The sequence below is a fragment of the Cricetulus griseus genome (genome assembly GCF_003668045.3).
Source record: "Cricetulus griseus strain 17A/GY chromosome 1 unlocalized genomic scaffold, alternate assembly CriGri-PICRH-1.0 chr1_0, whole genome shotgun sequence".
Lineage (NCBI taxonomy): Eukaryota > Metazoa > Chordata > Mammalia > Rodentia > Cricetidae > Cricetulus > Cricetulus griseus.
The window spans coordinates 60834189-60854418 of record NW_023276806.1 but is presented as its reverse complement, the minus strand read 5'-3'; the positions used below and the strand labels follow the sequence as shown (position 1 = coordinate 60854418).

Sequence of the window (20230 nt, the reverse complement as noted above, 5' to 3'; positions counted from 1 at the left end):
TGACCTGGAGCCCCTGAGCCTGTGTCTCCCTCTCACCAGTCCTGGGATTATAGACATGTGCTTCCATACCTGTCTCTGGACTGCTACAGGTCTAACCCAGGGCTTCCTGGATGCTAAGTGAGCACACTGCCCCATGAACTGCTCTGTAGCCCAGCCCTTGTATTTCATAATCCCAGAGGATAGGTGATTCCACCCCAAAAGTAAGTAAGATGGTCTCTTCTTTAATTTGATGACCATTATAATGACTTGGCCTATAAAGCATATAGACACCAGATGAAGGACCAGGGAAGGGCGGGAGGTAGGCCAGTGGGGCCTTTCGCATGTAAAAGCACTTGCTGCCAAGCCTAACAACCTGGGTTTGAGCCCTGGGACCCACATGGTGGAAATCAAGAACCAAGACCCACAAGTTGGCCTCTGTGCACAGCCCCCATATATTCATACATAGTATAATAAACTTTAAAACGATAAGCTGGCTGTTTCAGCTGTGTTATCAAGACATATAGACACGATTTCTAGTGGGAAACATCAACAATAATGAAGATTTGTTTGGTTTTTCGAGACAGGGTTCCTCTATGGCTTTGGAGGCTGTCCCGGAACTAGCTCTCGTAGACCAGGCTGGCCTCGAACTCACAGAGATCCGCCTGCCTCTGCCTCTGCCTCCTGAGTGCTGGGATTAAAGGCGAGCGCCACCAACGCCCGGCTCAACAATGAAGATTTTTATGACAAATTGTCAAGAACTAGTTCCATAACTCCTGAGCCCTTTCATCCATTTCAAAGGATTTGGTTTTTGTTTTCTTTTGTTTTTTTCTTTTGAGACAGTATCTCACTTTGTGTTCACGCTGGCATGGAACTCACAATGTAGCCCAAACTAGCCTTGAATTTTCTGTGATTCCATTGCTCCAGCCTCCTGAGTGCTGAGATTATAGAGAAGAGCCAACCACCAAGCTTGGGTCTTGTGTTACAATCCTGTAACCCTAGCACTTGGGAGACTAAGGCAAAGAATTCAGGGCCAGCCTGTGCTACACAACAGCCAGACCCTAACTGAAAACAAAACAAAAAGTTCAAGGGTTGAGAGTGTAGGACTAGTAGTAGAGTGCTTGCGTAGCATGTTTAAATCTCTGGGATCAACGGCCATCATGTACACACATGCACACATGCACACACAGCTCCCCTACAGAGAAAACAAAAACTACAAGCATGCACTTAGTCCCATCTAATCCCTAGGAGAAGCACAAAACAATGCCTGAGACTTTCTTCTTCTTTTTTTTTTTTAAGAGACATATTAACCAGTTTATTATAGGCCCGGGAAAGCTGGCAAGAGAGAAATAGAAGAACGGAACAGGACAGAGAGTGTGGAGAAGAGAGAGAGCGAAGAAGAAACAGAGACTGAGACTTTCTAAAAGACTAAGAATATGGGAAGTCCAAAATAAAGGCCAGATAGCAACAGAGCTTAGGTAACAAATTAGAGTCTGGGAATGTACCTCAGTTGGCAGAGTGCTTGCCAGTGAGCATGAGGCCTAAGAGAATCAGGAAGTAGAAAGCCATCCTTGGCTGCAGAGCAAATTCAGAGCCAGCCCTACAACCAGATTGTGCCAAAAGTTAGAGGGCCTATGCCAGAGCATACATCCGTCTGAGAAGAGTCCTCGGCCACTGGGGTGAAGTTCACAGAGCCGGGGAGGACAAGACTAGAGCCTGATTCCTGTGGTATCACTGAGTCAACACTTAAGCATTCTTAGTCAGAGCCTTGAAGGACATCTGCTCGAAGCCCCCTCCCCAGGCAGTCTCCCACCCACCCCGGGAAGACAGCTTTATGAGATTTCTCTCTGACCAACATCCCCACAGCTTTTCCTGCAGTGTCAAATTATTTATCTTCTTTGCATTCGATTCCCATGAAATCAAGATCATTCCTTTTACTCAACAGTATGCCAAGGCACCTTTTCGTTATATCTGCCTCCTAAATAAAACAGCTTAAAAGACGGACATTTTAGGGAGTTAGGACTTGTCAAATATGGCTAAGGCCCAGGGAACTGAAAACAGACTCCTACAGTTAGGTGGGGCCCTGAATAAATAGTGACATTATTTACACGAGGAAGCCAGCTCATCTGGAGGCTTGTGCCTAGAACAGCACACCCAGAGTGTTTGCATGACGCTCTGTGCAACGTCGACAGACGAAACAGCGAGGTAACGTGCCTTCTTCAAGGACATCATCAAGCTTGCCGAAGGCCTCCTCAGAAAAGCTTTGGAACATCCTAGCTCTTTAAAAATTCCATTTAATCAGTATGCTTGAGTCCTGCCATCATCATCATTGCTTGAATAGCCTTGATCAATGACCTGAGCTCCCCATTTCTAGCATAGTTGGAGGATGCAGTCCACAGAAGTCTGGAAGGTCATGCTGCGTGTCTCAGTGCATCTTTCCACAGCGTCCACGTCAGGTGATGTTTCCTCTCAACATCACCAGCATCTTAAACTCTCTTCACTTCATTATACCCTCAGGAGTTGAAGGACCACTTCTCTCAACTTCTCATCTTGATAAAGCTACTACTTCCTTCTACTCCAGACCAAGTGGAAACCTGGTGTCACTCTCACTCATGTCTAGACACTAAAGTGTGATCCAGCTGTGACCTAAGCCGGCCAAGTAGCGCTAAGCCATCACTATCTCGTACCTCCATTCAGATGGTTTAGAACAGGCTAGCCGTGAACTCACTGATCTCCACCTGCCCCTGTCTTCCAAGTGCTGGGATTATAAACATGATCTTTATTTAAAAGAAAGAAAGAAAGAAAGAAAGAAAGAAAGAAAGAAAGAAAGAAAGAAGAAAAAAATCAGAAAAACAAAACAGGCTGATCTTAAATTTGCTATGTCACTGGAGATGACCTTAAACTCTCGACCTTCCTGCCTCCGCCTTTCAAGAACTGGGATTACTACTATGCCTGGCTATACACTTAAAATTTTACCATATTGAAAATTGTCCTAATGTAACTTATACTCCCATCCATCTAGTTTGAATGCTGTAGGAGCTAGGCTTGGTGCTGCAGGCCTGTGAGCCGTGTTACTATAGTGGCTGAGACAAGATGGTGGAAAGTTCAAAGTCTCCTTGATCTATAATGTAAATTCAAGACCAGCCTAGGCAGTTTATGAAACCTTGTCTCAAAAACCCAAACAAGAAAGTTGGATGAGACTATGTGGAGTCAGTTAAAGGGGACCAGCAAAAGTGGGCTAGAATGAATGGGGGAGGAATAAATAGAATGATGGGCTGGAGAGATGGCTCAGTGGTTAAGAGCACTGGCTGCTCTTCCAGAGGACCTGGGTTCAATTCCCAGCACCCACGTAGCAGCTCACAGCTGTCTGTAACTCCAGGGGATCTAATAACCTCTTCTGGCCTCCATGGGCACTGCACACATGTGGTGCACAAACAGGCATGCAGACAGAACATCCATACACATAAAATAAAAAAAATGTTTTAAAAAGGAGAAATATAATACATATATGTATAGAAGCATCCCAATGGAAACCATTACCTGCCTCAAAAAGTTAATTTTAAAAAGTGAGTATCCCTAAAAAAATAAAATAAAGCCGGATGTGATGGCACACACCTTTAATCCCAGCACTCAGGAGGCAGAGGTAGGTGGATCTTTATGAGTTTGAGACCAACCTGGACTACAAAGCAAGTTCCAAGTCAGCAAGGACTGTTCCACACAGAAACCCTGTCTTGAAAAAATAAAATAAGCCAGGCATGGTGGCCCACATGTGTAATCCACAGTGTTTCTTTCCTGTGGGGGCTGTCTGACATGGCACCCTGTGAAGGCTGGAGAACAACTCGGGGAGCTCTTCTCTCCTTGTCCGGGTGGTAACCACCCTGGGATCCAGCGTAGACCCTCAGTCTTGTTGGCAGCCATCGTCTTGTGTTTCTAAATGTAACTTTCCCATTCCACCTCTCATTGTAGGTCCCTGGCGTTTCTCTTTCTGGTTTTGCTTTGCTTTAACTTGTGGTTACTTTGGTGTTTGAGATAGGATCTCGTGGAGGAGCTGGGAGTCATCATATAACAAGATGGTCTTTGACTCCTGATCTTCCTGCCCTCTGCCTTCATGTGACAGGCGTAAATCACCACTCCTAGCACAAGCATTTGTTTTTGTTTTGTGGTTTCTGTTTCTGGGAGACAGGCCTTTCTGTGTAGCTCAGGCTAGATTTGGATTTAGAAGCCTGTCTTCAGAATCCTGCTTACAGGTGTGTACACGACAGCCATGCAGAGCTTTACTGCTTGTCTCCTGTGTTGCAGCAGAGTCCTCGTATGTCCCTTTGCCTCCAGCCCCGTCTGTCGATTCATCCTAACCCCACAGTTAGAATAATGAAACTGAAGCAGAGCACACACTAACTGTGGTATTTAGTGTCATGTTTCCCAACTGCCTACAAGAGTCCAAATCCACAGTAGGCGAAATCACAGCAGAATTAATTAGCTCAAAGCTGTCCTGAGCTACACAGCAAGTTCGAGGCTAGCCTAGGCTACATGTGACCCTGTCTCAAAAAACTTTAAAAGGAGGCTGTTGAGATGGCTCAAGGGTTAAGCCAGCATGCTGCTTTTCCAGAGGACCCAAGTTTGGTTCCCAGCACCTAAGTTTAAGTTTGGTGGCTCACAAACCCCTGTAATGACCCTGATGTATAAGTGCACCTTCACACATGTGCACATACACACCATTAACAACAATAAATATATGTTTTTAAGCTCAGGCTGAGTGTGGCATCTCATGTCGTGACTGTACTCCCAGAATGTAGCAGACGGAGGTAGGAAGATGGCCCCCAGCTGGAGACCAGCTGGGCAAAACTGTCTTCCCTAACGCTCTCCTTCACCCAGCCCAAATGAATTTCTCTAATTCTATCATCATTCCAGTTGTTGATGCCTCCTGTGTAACCCATTGCACACTGTGATCAGCTACCCCGCTCCACACTGTGATCAGCTACCCCGCTCCACACTGTGGTAAGTTGTTGTGCATGATTAGAAGTTTCTTACAGAAATATTCCTTAGTCACTACAATTCAAAATGCTTCTCTCCATACTCCCTGCCACATCCTATAAAACTGGGACTCTAAGCCAGGTGGTGGTGGTGCACGCCTCTAATCCCAGCATTTGGGAGACAGAGGCAGGTGGATGTCTCTGAGTTTAAGGCCAGTCTGATCTACAAGAGCTAGTTCCAGGACAGCTAGGCCTATGCAGAGGAAACCCTGTCTCAAAAAGACAAAAACAAAAAACAAAAAGCAGGGACTCTAGATCCTGCCTTCAAACAATCCCTGTCTCCATACTAAACTGTGATTTAATATTTATATATTTAATGCAATTGTGTGGAAGGGCAGAGGACAACTCTCTCTGGGATCAGTTCTCTCCTTTCACCATGGATAGTACTCAGGTCCTCAGGTTTGGCAGCAACTGCCTTTACTCACTGGGCCATCTCCCCAGTCCTAATTTTTGTGCCTCCCAAGTTCTGAAATTAAAGGTATGCAGCCATTTTATAGGGTTTTGAACCCAGGATTTTATGTTAGGCAAGCACTCTACCAATTAAGCCATATTCCCAGCCTGAAATTTTAGTTTTGTTGTTTTATTTGAGATAGGGTCTCACTATGTAACTCTGGCTGGCTTGGAGCTTGCTATGTAGCTCAGGTGTCTTTTTTAAAAAATTTTATTTATTATGTATACAACATTCTGCTTCCATGTATATCTGCACACCAGAAGAGGGCACCAGATCTCATAACGGATGGTTGTGAGCCACCATGTGGTTGCTGGGAATTGAACGCAGGTCTTCTGGAAGAACAGTCGGTGCTCTTAATCTCTGAGCCATCTCTCCAGCTCAGGTGTCTTAGTTGGGGTTCTATTGCTGTGATGAAACACTATGACCAAAAAACAACTTGGGAAGGGTTTATTTGGCTTATGCTTCTACACCAGTGTTTATTGAACACACCAGGAACCTGGAGGTTGCTTTTGCTTGCCTCCCCTGGCTTGCTCTGCTTGATTTCTTATAGAACCCAGGACTGTCAGCCTAGGTATGGCGCCACCCACAATAGGCTGAGCTGTCCCCCATCAATCGCTAGCTAAGAAAATGCCTTACAGCTTGATTTTACATCGTCGGTATTTTCTCAATTAAGAGTCCCTCCTTTCAGATAACTCTAGCTTGTGTCAAGTTGGTATTAAGACTAGCCAGCACACTGGTCTAGCCTCGAACGTTGATCCTCTACCTTTTTATGAGGTGCTGGGGATCAACCCAGGGCTTCCACAGCGGTAGGCGAGCTCTCTAACAACTGAGTTATACCCTCAGCCATTATAAATTAGTTTTTATTCAGCAGGTTCACTATGTAGGCTAGGATGATGCTAGCTTCTGAATTCCCTGCCTCTACCTCCCCAGGGCTAGATAAGGACTCTACCAACTGAGCTACAGGCCCAACCACCATAAATGATCCATTTTTAGACTTTATTATTTGTGTGTGGGGAGGGGGGGTGAGGAGCTGGACTCTAGTGGCAGCCATTGGACAACTCTGTGAAGCTGGCTCGCTCCTTCCACCTTTAGGTGTGTTCTGGGTATCAAACTCGGTCTTCGGGTTTGGGTCTCAGTGGCAGAAGCCTTTTGCCAGTTGAACCTTTGCACAGGCTCCACTCCATGAAGCCGCCTCATTTTGAAACACAGGTGAGAGAGGACACCAGTCTCCAACAGCGCGCTCCTGCTTACTCAGATCCTTTACTACCACCCCCAACTTTCCCCTCGATTTTTCAACAAGGATCAATGGTGATGAGTGGTACAGGGGGCTGGAGAGACGCCTGGCGGTTAAGAGCCCTGGCTGCTCTTCCAGAGGACTCGGGTTCGACTTCCACCACCCACATGGGGCTCACAACTGCAAATAATGATGATGATGATGATGATGATGATGATGATGATAATAAATTTTTAAAAAGTGGTGTGGCATGAAAACGCGACGGGTAGTGCAAGCCCGTCACGCCGGCAGCACGAGAAAGGCTAAGCCGGCACCATCTGACGTCCGGGCCAGCCTGGAACTCGGAAATCGGCCCAGTGCAGGCGCTCCCGAGCAGGGCCGCTGGGACTGAGGTGCCGGAAGGAACGCGCGCGCCGCCAGCCGCGGCGCCGTTAGGTAACCGGCGCGCACACCCGCCGGAGCCGGCGCGGCACGTCCGGTCCGCTCTCCGGAAATCACGCCCCTTCCCTTTTACGGGAAGTCCTGGCTTGCGTCAGAGCGGCCCTAAGGCGGCGGCCGGGAACGGCCTGCCCCACTCCTGACTTCCGCCTGCCTCGAGTCTGGAGTCCCGGCCTTCCCAGCTCTCGTCCCTCAGCCTGCGGCGTCCCAACATGTTTGGCCTGCGGAGAAACGCGGTGATCGGCCTGAACCTGTACTGCGGCGGCGCCAGCCTGGGCGCGGGCGGCGGCTCTCCGGCCGGGGCGCGCCTCACGGCCGAGGAGGCCAAGGCGCGGCGCGAGGGGGGAGGGGAGGCCGGCCTGCTGCCCGGCGCGCGGGTGGCCGTGCGGCCGCCGCCCGTGGGCGCCGAGGACCCCGACGTCACCGCGTCGGCCGAGAGGCGGCTGCTCCGGTCGCCCGGCCTCCTCGCCGTGCCGCCCGAGGAGATGGCCGCGCCGGCCTCCGCCTCCTCCTCCACCGCCGCCGCCGCCGCCATCATGTCCCCCGAGGAGGAGCTGGACGGCTGCGAGCCGGAGGCGCTCGGCAAGCGGCCGGCCGTGCTGCCCCTGCTGGAGCGCGTGAGCAGCGAGGCGGCTAAGAACCCGGGCGCCGCCGGCTCGCTGCCCTCCACGCCGCCGTCGGCCGAGGAGGAGGAGGACGAGCTGTACCGCCAGTCGCTCGAGATCATCTCGCGCTACCTCCGGGAGCAGGCGGCCGGCGTCAAGGACGCGAAGCCGCTGGGCGAGGCGGGCGCGGCGGGCCGGAGGGCGCTGGAGACCCTGCGGCGCGTGGGCGACGGCGTGCAGCGCAACCACGAGACGGCCTTCCAGGGTAAGCGGCGCCCGGGGCGGGCCGGGCCGGGCCGGGGCGGCCGTGCGGGAAGAGCCCGAGCCTGGCGCTCGGCGACCAGAATGTTCTGGCCGTGAGTCATTGTTTCCGCCCATCTGGCAGTTGGGTTCAAAAGCCGGAAAGGGTGGGATGTCAGTGTCGGCGTGGGGTCCGCCCGAGAGCTCCAGAGCCGGCCCAGCCGGGTCCCCTCGCCGTGGGTGGGCAGAGAGGGGGTCGTGCCCCGCAGCAAGACAAAGGAGGCCATGAGGTTGCATGCTTTTCTTCTTCTCAGGCATGCTTCGGAAAATGGACATTAAAAACGAAGACGATGTCAAATCTTTTTCTCGAGTGATGGTCCATGTTTTCAAGGATGGCATAACAAACTGGGGCAGGATTGTGACTCTTATTTCTTTTGGTGCCTATGTGGCCAAACACTTGAAGAGCATAAACCAGGAAAGCTGCATCGAACCCTTAGCAGAAAGTATCACAGATGTTCTTGTAAGGACAAAACGGGACTGGCTTGTCAAACAAAGAGGCTGGGTAAGTTTGCCTTAACGGTTTAAACAGTGGCTGTGGAGTGGAAAACGGGGTGCGTGCAGGATCTTTATTTACTCATTTATTTTTTAAACAAAGCTCTCCTCCCCGGCCCCAGACCTAACTTATGTATCTCTGGTTGCTTGATGTTGGACGTTGTAAGTGGTAGGTCCAGAGAAAAGGTGCTATGACGGTCTTGAATTGTACCAAAAGGTCTTGTATTCTGTAGGTTGTTCTTCTAATTCAGTTGGATAATCTTCAGAGCAGTGGATTCAAACCGTGAAGAAGTAAGAGTCACCTGTGATGACTAAATTACATCCCCAGTGGGCCCCTCATTTTAATCAAATGGAGACGGGGTATAGCCTGCATTTTAGAAGTTTTAGTACCCAAAGAGCTCAGGTGTGAGGTGTACGCAGCCTCATTAGGAAACACCGACCCACGGGAGAAATACTACAGGGGGATCTGAAGAGAGTGGTTAGGGTTTTTGTCTTCTACCATGTCATGGGGGCCCTCAAAATTCTTATGTTCAGAATTAGTGTAACTTGTGAGTGGTTACTCACTGAAAAGAAATGTCTGTCTTGCATCCCAGGAGTATAGAATAATTGGTTCCCCATTGTTTTGGGGATGTTTTAATTCACCCTTTCTCTGTATTTAGTGTTACAACAGCAGAAACCCATACTTGAAAAATGTGCTTTTCTTTTTTGTTTTCTAGGATGGGTTTGTGGAGTTCTTCCACGTACAGGACCTAGAAGGCGGCATCAGAAATGTGCTGCTGGCTTTTGCGGGTGTTGCTGGAGTAGGGGCTGGTCTGGCATATCTAATAAGATAGCCTTGTGAGTGCAGTAGGGGACTCTTAACTCCAGCCACCAAACCACATGCTTCTGTGAAAACAAATGTATTTATGAAGTTGGACTTGAAGCTGCCCGGGCTTTAACAATCCAGGAGTTCCACTCTAGCAACATAGCCAGAAAGAAAGCAAATGGCTACAGGATTGTGGCTAACAAGAATAAATACATGGGAAAAGTGCTCCCTCTTGAAGAGTTACTATCTGAAAGAAGCCAAGTTTTCACTCAGCAAATTTTGGGAGGCCTTGGAGGAGGACTTGTAGATTGAATGGAAGTGGTAGGTGGACAGACTTGATTTCCTTGTCTAGAAGAGTGGCCAGTCCTCAGGCTAGTCATAGAGCTCAATAAATGTGCAGAGTCCATCACTCTCCTGTGGTGTTGAAAGAAGCACTAATGATGGCGGTGATCTGTGTAAGATGGATTTAAGCTACAAGGAACCAGGCCATGACTAGAAGCCGCAGTACTGTACAAGAATGTGAAAGGAGGCTCTGTGGTGAGCTTTCCCAGGTGTACTTCTTGACAGAGTCCAAGTGCTCAGGACGTGTAGACCTGTCTACTTTGGCTTGGTTTTGTGATAATCTTAAGTTTATTAGCCTAGTAATGGCCAAAATACTTGACTTAAGGTTCACTAATTAGTTACAAAACTGAAAAGCCTCAATTTTTAAGGTAAACAACATATAAAATGTATTTGTCTGTAAAAATTGTATATATTTTTACAGAAAATCTATTTCTTTGGATATAAAACGAGGGACTCCAATTTAGTTTTTCCATACCCTTTTGAAATTTGCAACTTCTCTAGTTAGAAATCTATTTCTTACAACTTTTTAAAACTTTGTCATGATCAGCTCTAGAGTATATACAGAACCAGTTGTGTGCGTGGACTGGTTGTAGTGAAACAAATCGGATTCATAACTATGCAGGCTTAATTTTCCAGTCTGATTTTGTATGTGAGGATCACAGATAGATGTAAGGAATTTGACCCCCTGTTGACTTTAAATTGTAAAGTGGTTTGGTAACACAGGCTAGACTCATAACCATGGTGCTATTGACAAGGTTTACTTGTTTGACACAAGTTTAAGCCTGGTGGTGTCAATAAAACAAATATGTATTTCTTTTCTACTAATGATTGCCAAGCTTTGTTTTGAATTTCTGTATTAGTCTGTAAATGTCCCACCTGTTGTGTTAACCTTTACTTCCTCTCCTTTCTTTACATACTGGCTTGTTACAATCCTTCTGGTCCCTCTAAATATAATCCAAGTCTACATTTCCTCCCTGGAACCCCTACCCCTACCCTCCAACTAAGAACTTAAGTGATCTCCCTCCCATCCTATCAGTCAGCAGAACTTTGTCTCCTTAGAGGGTAGTAATACTTCCTCTTTGAGCCCTATGACCAACAGTAACGGGTATGGGGGTGAAACTCCCTTTCCTTGGATTGGTATCTTCCACTGTTTATCCTATTGGGCAAAAGTCCCCTTGGGAATTTCAGAAGTTGGAGTGAGCTGCATCATACATAAGCTTTTTCTACAGTTTGCTCCTAATGTCAATATGCTCGCTTAAATTTAGAGAAAGGTTTTTTTTTTGAGCCTCAGTTATATAATAGCCACTGGTAAACTGAGGTTTCTGTTTGAGCTAGGATCATTTGAAAGCTTCAGTCTCAGAATGTGACCTTTAGTCAGGACTGCAGATAAAAATAGTCATGAGTCAGATGACTAAGAATGTACTGGGGAAGAAGTGCCCTGCCTGCCCATCTCAGCCACAGGTCATCTTGCTGGAGCCATTTGTACCTATGTATTTATCCTTGGTTATAAATTGCTTATTTATGTTTATCTCTTGGACTTACAAGCACTTTATGTAGTTTAATTAACCCTACAGGTTAAGGTGACTAAAGGCTAGTGCCCCGTATCCAGTTGTGCGAGTTTGTGTTTATACAGACAGGTGTTTTAGTGCCAGGGCCATGAAGACTTGCAGAGCCCAAGTGGTTGAGAAAGGGGTTTTTTATTTAGAGAAGAGGCACAATGGTCTGAGTGCTGACTAGCTGAATAGTTGAGACATCCTCCAAAGTGAATAGGGAGAGGCAGCTTGGAAAGATGGTTCTCAGCAAATTCTGTTTGTCTTACACTTCTCTCAGGGAAAAAACCATACAGTCTTCAAGCATCCATGTACATTCTACCTGGGGTGGTGAATACCTTCATTCTGGTAGAACCAGCATTTTTAACATCTGTTCCCGAAAGGGTTAGGACCAACTGCAAGTTAATGTGGGTTGTAAAAAAAAAAAAAAAAAACTGTGTTTCCCTAACTTCTGTTTCTTCTCCTAAGGAAAAAAAATAAAACCTTTTTTTTTTTCTCCAAAGTAAGGTGTGGTGTGGGTCTTTTCTTATCGCCTTCCTTCCCCCCTTATGCAAGTCTTTTTAGGGAAGTCAGCTGAGCAAATACATGTAAGTGAAGTAAAAGTTGATTTGCCTTACAGCAAAGTAATAAGAGTGTACAATGTAAATTTGAAGTCTTGTGTTTAATGTATTGCTGCTTAAAGTAGTTCTTTGCTTTTTTTGGGTGGTGGAAGAGAATGATTTTTGGTTTCCTTTGGGACAGTCTCAAAATAGCCCAGGTTGGACAATCTTAAACTCTGGCCTCTTTAGTGCCACACCTGGCTTCCTTGCTGACAGGTTTCTTGTGTCTTAAGTTTACTAGCCAAGGTGATTGACCTTGAATTTTTCTGTTCCTGCCTCCACCTCTGGTGGTTCTCTGCTTTAGCTGAGATGGGTGTGTGCCTGCCTTGGGGTGTGTTATCCCAACCTACCCCTGTAAGGAGTGTACTTGGAAAAGGCCCCACCCTACCCCAAGTGCTGAGAGTCAAGCTCAGGACCTTGTGTGTAGTAAGTTGGCAGGCTCTTAAGACCCTGAGCCACACTCTTATCTTAGTTAGGATGTGACTCTGGGCCTAGTGGAACCCAGGGTTTGGTGCATGCTCCATGGTCACTCTCCAGCCGAGGTACAGGCACTACCCACCAGTCCTTGTTAATGCAGAAGTCAAAAGCTCCTGTTCATGAAAATAATTTTATCTCCTGAGTTGTATCTAGAGGTCAGTTCAACTTGGAAGTCGAGGTTCTCCTTCCACGGTGGGACCTGGGGGATCAAACTCAAGGCTTTGGTAGCAAGTGCCCTTTCCCACTGAGCCATCTCACTAGCCCTATTTGATAGAGTGTTGTGTTCACTTGTTTTTTTAATGTAAAAGGGTTCACAAAGCAGTGACTCCCACACCCACCCCTTCTGAGATGAAAAAGATTAATAATCACCTGAGGTTTTAGTAGTTCTTGGTATTTGTCGGTGCCTCTCCTTCCAAGAAGGAGGTGAGAATAAGCCAGTTTGAAGAACTATCCTGCCTTTGTTGTCAAATACCTTGAAAGGGAGCCGAATCACCATGGAAATGTGCAAATTTGAGGTTTGCATAACTGGTTTTCAGCCACAAACACCAAACGCTAATCATGCAAAGAGCATCCTGCACCGTCTCCTACTCCGTTTTGTCTGTTTAATTATCTGTCCCATCTTGCATGAATTTCATTACCAGATGACAGTAAATTTTTATTGGTTTGTCTTGTCTTTCCCCACATACACAGGGTTTCACTGTGTAGCCCTGGCTGTCCTAGAACTCTAGACCAGACTGGCTTCGAACTCAGAGAACACCTGTACCTGCCCTCTGAGTAGTAGGATTAAAAGCATGTGCTGCCAGCGGGCACTAACGGAAAGCCACTTTGTGCTGGGCATGGCGGCTCATACCTGTGACCCCATCACCCGTAACCTTTCCCATAACCCTGTCAGGCTGAGGCAGAAGTACTGCCTGGAGTTGAAAGCCAACGTGAGCTGCATAGTGAAATTCTTAAAGGGGTGGGGGAGGGTTGAAGAGTTGGCTCTGAGATTTGGGGGCACTAACTGGTCTCCCAGAAGGCCTAGATTCATTTCCCAGCTTCCATGTAAGGCAACTCGGAAAGTTTTGTCACCTAAGTAACTTCAGCGCCAGGAGATCTGACTCCTTCCATCTTGATCCCTGTTCACAGGGACACAAAAGGAAAAGAAAGGGATCCATTTGTTGGGAATGTGGTTCAATAGCTGTACAGAGGCATGTTGGGACAATGACACTCAAGGAAGGGTAACACTTAACATGCTAAAGCCCGGCACACACCTGAGATCCCAGCAGGATTACATCAGATCCAAAGCAAGCCTGTGCTATAGAACAAGTCACTGGAAAGAGACAGGCCCCCAATTCTTGGCCTGGGTTAAGTTACACTTAATACTGTTTCGGGGGTTTGTTTATTTTTAAGTTATTTTTGATACAGGGCCTAGGCTTGAATTAAACTCTGGATTCTCCTGCCTTGGCTTTTAGGCTTTTATGCCACCGAAATGGGTCCCATTGATGCTTTAGGACATGAATCTGTTCATGCACAGTCCCTGTACCTTAAAAACTTGAATCAAAGCCGGACGTTGGTGGCGCACGCCTTTAATCCCAGCACTCGGGAGGCAGAGACAGGCGGATCTCTCTGAGTTCGAGGCCAGCCTGGTCTACAGAGCGAATGCCAGGATAGGCTCCAAAGCTACACAGAGAAACCCCGTCTGGGGGGAGGGGGGACGACACTTGAATCAAGCCAGTTTTCCTACAACTGCCCCGGGGGAGTCTGAGGCAATGCTGTGACTTAGAGATTGGTCAAGGTCATCACAAGGTTCTGTTTCCAAGAAAATATCTTAAAAGTAGATGTAAAGGCTGGGAGTGGTGGTGGTACACCCTCAGGACGCCTAAGACTGGAGAGGGCGCCTTCAGGATCACACATTAAAGGTCAGCCTTTGCTTCACGATTTTGAAGCCGGTTTAGGCTGACTGAGAACTTGTTTGGAGAAAATAGTAAAAAATGGATGTGGTGGCACATATCTTAATTTCACGAACACTTAGGAGGAGCTTAAGGCCAACCAGGACTTGAGGAGACAACCCACCCACCCGGTGTTTGACACAACTAATGTTCAGTTCGCTTTTTTTCCTGCTGTGGAGGTCCAAGTTGTGGCCTCCTGCCTCTGCCCCTCAAGTGTCAGGTGTGTGCCTGTGCCAGCTTCAGAACCCAGGACCTGCTGAATACTAGGCAAGCTGTTATTAAACAGCCACCAATCCTTTCATTTTCAATTCTTGTTTTGTGATTTTCCGGTTTTTCCCAGTTGTGCTGGTAAGGGTGCTGTAGTTTAGACCAAAGCCTCCTGTGTTGGCCTGTTCTTTCCAAGGTGGGGGTGTCACTCATTTGTTAGGGTGTATATTTAACCTTTGCAAGGACTTGGGTTCAGTCTTGTGTCTCACTGCCACCCTGCTCCCCCCTTTTCTTGAAACTCGGTAGCACTCTAGCCCAGGCTGGGATCGAACTTGGGATGATAGTTTTGACTTAGCCTCAAAAAAGCCCTGGCATGAGGTGGCCATAAGGCCAGCCTAAAAGATTTCTCTAAAACAAGTTTTGGTAACTAAAGGATCTTACAAAAATTAGAGTGAAAAGAGTGCCTTTAGTGTGTAGCATGGCTACTGCCAGCCAGACAACCGAAGCACGAGCAGTCCCTGAAGCAGAAGACTGCAGAATGAATGCTCTAGTCCTTCTGTGCTTCAATTGTTCAGTGACTTCAAAACTGCCTTCGTGGACCCCGGCTCCCAACCCCCACGGAGATTTGAAAACTTGGTTCTATCTTAGTTCACAGTAGTTACAGTGTTAGTTCAGCTTATCTCAGTTATGTGAAGCTTCTGGGAGGGGGAGGGGCACCGCCAGGAGCCTGATGATGACTCATACAATGCTTGACTATTGAGTGGGTCTCCCCCAGCCCCCCCCAGCCCCCCCCCCGCTGGGGGTGGGAGGTGGGGTTTGGAGACTGGATTTGTCTGTGTTATAGTCCTGGCTGTCCTGGAATTCCCTCTGTAGACCAGGCTGGCCTTGAACTCAGAGATCTGCCTGCCTCTGCCTCCCTAGGGAGTGCTGGGACTAAAATCCTGCGCCATCACACCCAGCTTTTTTTGTTTTGAGATCAAGAGTCACTGTGTTGTTCAAGTGGAACCCAGACTCTAGTAACTCCCATACCTGTGACAGGAGAAGGGACTGACATCCAGTTAATAGTTCTTTTTTTGTTTGTTTTTTGAGACAGGGTTTTCTCTGTAGCTTTGGAACCTGTCCTAGAACTCACTCTGTAGACCAGGCTGTCCTCGAACTCACAGAGATCCGCCTGTCTCTGCCTCTGGAGTGCTATGTTGGGATTAAAGGCGTGTGCCATCAACACCCAACCCAGTTAATAATTCTTTACTAGTGATTTGAGACAGGGTCTCATGTACCCCCCCTAGGGCTAGCCTTGAACTCTCTAGTTGAGGCTTTCTGGTTTCACCTCTCAGGGGCTGAGACTAAAGGCCTGTGCTATTGCACCAGGCTATGCTATAATAGTTCTAAGGAGGTGGAACTAGTTTGGCTTTTTCTGAAATGCTTTCTATAGCCCTGACTGGCTTGCAAATCTGTGTGTAGACCAGATTGGCCTTGAACTTGCAGCCATCTTCCTACCTCTCATGTCTTGTAACTTTGTGTTTCTACAAAATAGTAATAGTTCTTACAACTGGGAAATGTGTTAGAGCCCGTTCTAAGTACCATTGATCCTTAAATTACCACAGCCAACTTTACAGTGTTTTGAAAACCATGAAGGTTTTTTTGTTTGTTTCCTTGTTCATTTGTTTGGGAGTAGTGTTTTTGAGACAGGGCCTCACTATGTAGCTCTGGCTGGCCTGGAACTTGCTATATAGACCAGACTGGCCTCAAACACAGTATCACCTGCCCCTGCCTCCCAGGTGCTTTCTCTCTCTTTTTGGTTTTTTTGAGACAGGGTTTCTCTGTTTAGTTTTGGTGCCTGTCCTGGCACTTACTCTGTAGACCAGGCTGGCCTCAAACTCAGAGGAGATCTGCCTGCCTCTGCCTCCTGAGTGCTGGGATTAAAGGCGTGCGCCACCACCACCCCCTCCCCGGCCATCCCACTCTATTTTGAAACAAGGAGGTTTCTCTTTATAGCCTTAGCTGGCTTGGAACTTGCTATATACACTGTTGAACTAGGCTGGCCTCAAACTCCCAGAGATCTGCCTCCCAAGTTTAAAGGGATTAAAGGTTTGTAGCCCAGCCTGATTTTATTTATTTTTAACTACCTGTGTATGGGAGGGGGTTATGTGCATGTAAGTGGGTTGGATCCCTTGGAGCTGGAATTATAGGCATTTGCAAGCCACCTGTTATAAATTCTGGGAACCAAACTCTGGATTTCCACAAGAACTCTTAACAAAGTCTAGTCTGCAGTTTTACTTTTTCTTTGGGGGTAGTCAGCCCTGTACTTTAGGAGGGGAAGAACTGATATGACCCCCCACAGTCTACTCAATGGACTGTGGGAGTGCAATATTACAAGGTATATTAAGTGCCTTGTCTTACTTGAGACATCCTTATTCCATGGGCTCAGTCTTCCAAATGTTGGGATTATTGCCATGTCCTTATCCAAATTTACTCAAGAATAACCTATAATACTAGAGCTCAAACCTCACAGCTAACTAACGTTCTTCACCTTCCAGACTTTCACAGCCAGGGAAAGCACACATGTTTTTGATCACAGGACCACCGAGAGCTACGCTCTGCAGAACAAAATTTAGTAAGAACAACCCTTGAAAGTTACTAAATGCATGGTGTCTCTACTCTAAATCTTGTTCCCGTGGGAGACTCAATTGCTCCTCTTCCCATCCCGATTCAGAAAACCAGTTTGCTCTGGCTGCCCAGACTTCCCCACAGACTGCATTTTTCTTGCCCATGAGCTCATTGTTTTGGCTCCTTTGCTGGTATAAATCCACCCAGACTGCTGGGGAGATCTCAGCTTCTGGTCCCCTGACTGGCTGGGGCTGCATTCCATTCAGAATTTCACCACCCCCCCCCCCACTTGATGTGGTCACATGTGTATGTTTGTTGATTCAAGTTAGCCTGGGACAAGGTGTGCTGGGAAAGAGACCAAGAAAATAGTCACGGGAAAAGCTTAACTGTATTGTCTTGGGAGAGGTTTGCAGCTTTTGTGAAGAGCACGGTTTGCTTGCTGTGTAGGACTCAAACCTGTAGCAGTCTCCTGCCTTAGCTGCCAATTCATGCCAGAATTATAGCATGAACTACCACCATGCCTGGCGTCCTGTACATAAGTTATTCCTGAACCCCCTCTACCTATAACCTGGCATGCATTCTTTGTTCTGCTCACGTCTCCATTCCTTAGTGTGCCTGGAGCAATCTTTGCCTTGGAAATGGGGTGGGGGTGGGACAGCTGGGCTGCAGCAAAGAAGCAGCTGTTGGGTTTGTTGTTCACGTTTCCTGAGGAGGATGATAGTCTTGTTTATTTCCTTTTGACCCTGAGAACCCAGATCTGAGAAGTGCAGTCCGCAGGTGAGGGCTGTGCAGAGGGTGTTTCTCCTAGTGTGGATTAATAGTGGAAGCTTGAGATGTGTCCTCTTGCTCTCCCTCTGCCATCTCTTCATTTAAAAGAAAAAGCCATAAGTTAATGCCAAAATTCCAGCACATGAGAGGCAGACACAGGCCAGCCTGGGCTATAAGGAAAATAAAAAAAACAACCTGCAGACAGCGGCTGTGGGAAGTGAAGTTTTGTCATTTCTCAGAAATCCCTCATGAGGCAGTGAAACAGAAACAGGGAAACAACTGTGTTGAAATGAAGAGAGAGAGAGAGAGAGAGAGAGTGTGTGTGTGTGTGTGTGTGTGTGTGTGTGTGAGTGTGTGTGTGTAGATCATGTGACTTATTTTGAATGTTTCTGTGTGTGTGTGCTGGGGATCCTTGGACATATTAAACACAAACTCTCCCACCAAGGTGCACCCCAGCCCTGATCCAACATTAGCTGCAGGAACAGCCACTCTGCAGAACACCTGGGTGATGCTGGGTGTAGGGAGCCCTGTTGCCTGCCCCCTCCCCCACCTCACTTTGGTGGTTAAAGTCTGGTCTGAAATGGAATTTATGCCTCTCTGTCTGTGTTGTGAACTATAAAGCACATAGCAGTTCATCCAGGAGTGGTGGCGGCACATGCATTTAATCTCAGCACTGGGGAGGGAGGCAGAGACAAGTGAAGCTCTGCCCGGGAGGCCAGCCTGGTCTACATAGTGAGAACCTGTTTTAAAAAAAGGAAAGAACTGGGGTCTGGGAGCTGGAGATGTATCAGTTAAGAGTGTTAGCTGATCTTGCCGAGGCCCGTAGAGTAGGTTCAGTTCCCATTACAGAGTTGCCTGTTGTTCCGGCTTCAGGGGATGCAATGCTCTCACCAAGGTCTCTTGCAGTGGCTTGTATATACACATGTATACACACATGGCATACGTAAATTAAAAAAAAAAAAAAAGAAACTTCAGGAGAATTAAAAGAAGAATGCATCAATGCTGAGTGGAAGAAAAACATGTAGCATAAGAATTTGACCAAGCCGGGTGGTAGTGCACGCCTTTCATCCCAGCACTCAGGAAGCAGAGGCAGGCCTGGTCTACCAGAGCTAGTTCCAGGACAGCCTCCAAAGCCACAGGGAAACCCTGTCTTGAAACCCCCACCTCCCCAAAAAATGAATTTGACCAAAAGTCCCAAATAACAGTTATTTTCAAAAGAAATGTCATTCTATTGCTTTTAAAACAGCATACTGAGGGAACTGAGCAGTGAATTTGTAGGGCGGGGTGTCCTTTTTTTGTTTGCTTGTTTTTCGAGACAGGGTTCAACTCTAGCTGTCCTGGAACTCCCTTTGTAGACCAGGCTGACCTCTAACTCACAGAGATCCATTCCCCTGCCTCTGCCTCCTGAGTACTGGGATTAAAGGTGTGTGCCGCCACCACCTAGCTGGAGTCCATAATTCTTACTGCTTACAATAACAACAACAACCTGGCCCAGCTCCCACATCCCAGGGCTACTGGCAACAGCCTGCATCATCAACACCTGGCTTGCGTTTTAAAAATCTTACATTAAGTAATTACTACCTTTTTTTGTGTCTGTCAATGGAAACACCTATGTGCCACATCACACAGGTAGAGAACAGAGGTCAACCTTCAGGAGTCAGTTCTCTCCTACCCTGTGGAATCTAGGAATCAAACTCCAGCAGTCATGTGTGGCAACAAGCAGCACCTTCACTCACCAAACCATCTGGCTCGGCACATGGAGGTAGGGGAGAGGCGCAGGTGTGAAGGTCAAAAGATAACTTGTAGGCCTTGATCCCAAGGGTCTATCTTGGCATCAGTTTTGGTGGCAAGTGCCATGACCCCCTCAGCCAATTTAATAGCTTGACTTGCATTTTTAAAAATGGTTAGTAAAAGTCTGAAAAGCATTTTGTGATGTGTGGAAATATTATGAAATTGAAAGTTCCAGTGTCCTAGATTTTAATGGGAACACAGCTTTGCTCATGTGTCTGTGTTCATCACTCCTGTAGTGCAACCCACAGAGGTGCATAGTGGCAGCAGAGGTGATGCAGCCTGCAAAACCTAAGATTGACCATCTAGTTGGATAGAGAAAAGGTTGCTCAACCTTGGACGGCACAAAAAACAAGTCTCATTTTGAGAGAGGCTAAGCATGGTGGCACATGTCTGTAATCTCAGCATTTGGGAGGTAGAGGCAGGAAGATCTGGAGATCTGGAGTTAAGTAATGCTTAATTTATAACTTAAGCTATAAGAAACCTTGCCTCAAAAACAACTGGTGCATGCCTTTAATCCCAGCACTTGGCAGGCAGAGACAGGGTGGACTGTCTCTGACTTCTAGGCCAGCCTGGTATATAAAGCAAGTTCCAGGATAGCCAGGGCTACACAGAGAAACCCTTTCTTAA

At 47.2% G+C, this 20230-nt stretch overlaps 2 protein-coding genes across 4 annotated transcripts in view; both read left to right on the top strand.

Annotated features, from left to right (window-relative positions):
- The window catches only part of Ensa (endosulfine alpha), a 37723-nt gene extending 30789 nt beyond the window's left edge, over positions 1-6934 (top strand). Inside the window, exons 4-5 of the transcript XR_004771817.1 lie at positions 4885-4971; positions 6550-6934. The gene's annotated coding sequence lies outside the window, so the exon portion shown is untranslated. The remainder of the gene's footprint in view (positions 1-4884; positions 4972-6549) is intronic.
- A 153-nt stretch (positions 6935-7087) lies between these two features.
- Positions 7088-11657, top strand: Mcl1 (MCL1 apoptosis regulator, BCL2 family member). Of its 3 annotated transcripts, none has more exons than XM_027393640.2 (3): positions 7210-7999; positions 8289-8536; positions 8760-8974. In XM_027393640.2, exons 1-3 carry the CDS (start codon positions 7342-7344, stop codon positions 8811-8813), a joined length of 960 nt encoding a protein of 319 aa, XP_027249441.1. In that variant the 5' UTR covers positions 7210-7341; the 3' UTR covers positions 8814-8974. The 3 variants fall into 3 exon arrangements, with proteins under 3 accessions (XP_027249443.1, XP_027249441.1, XP_027249440.1); XM_027393639.2 differs by lacking the exon at positions 8760-8974 and adding an exon at positions 9243-11657 and having other exon boundaries at positions 7239-7999; XM_027393642.2 differs by lacking the exons at positions 8289-8536; positions 8760-8974 and adding an exon at positions 9243-9367 and having other exon boundaries at positions 7088-7999.
- Positions 11658-20230: the final 8573 nt, after the last annotated feature.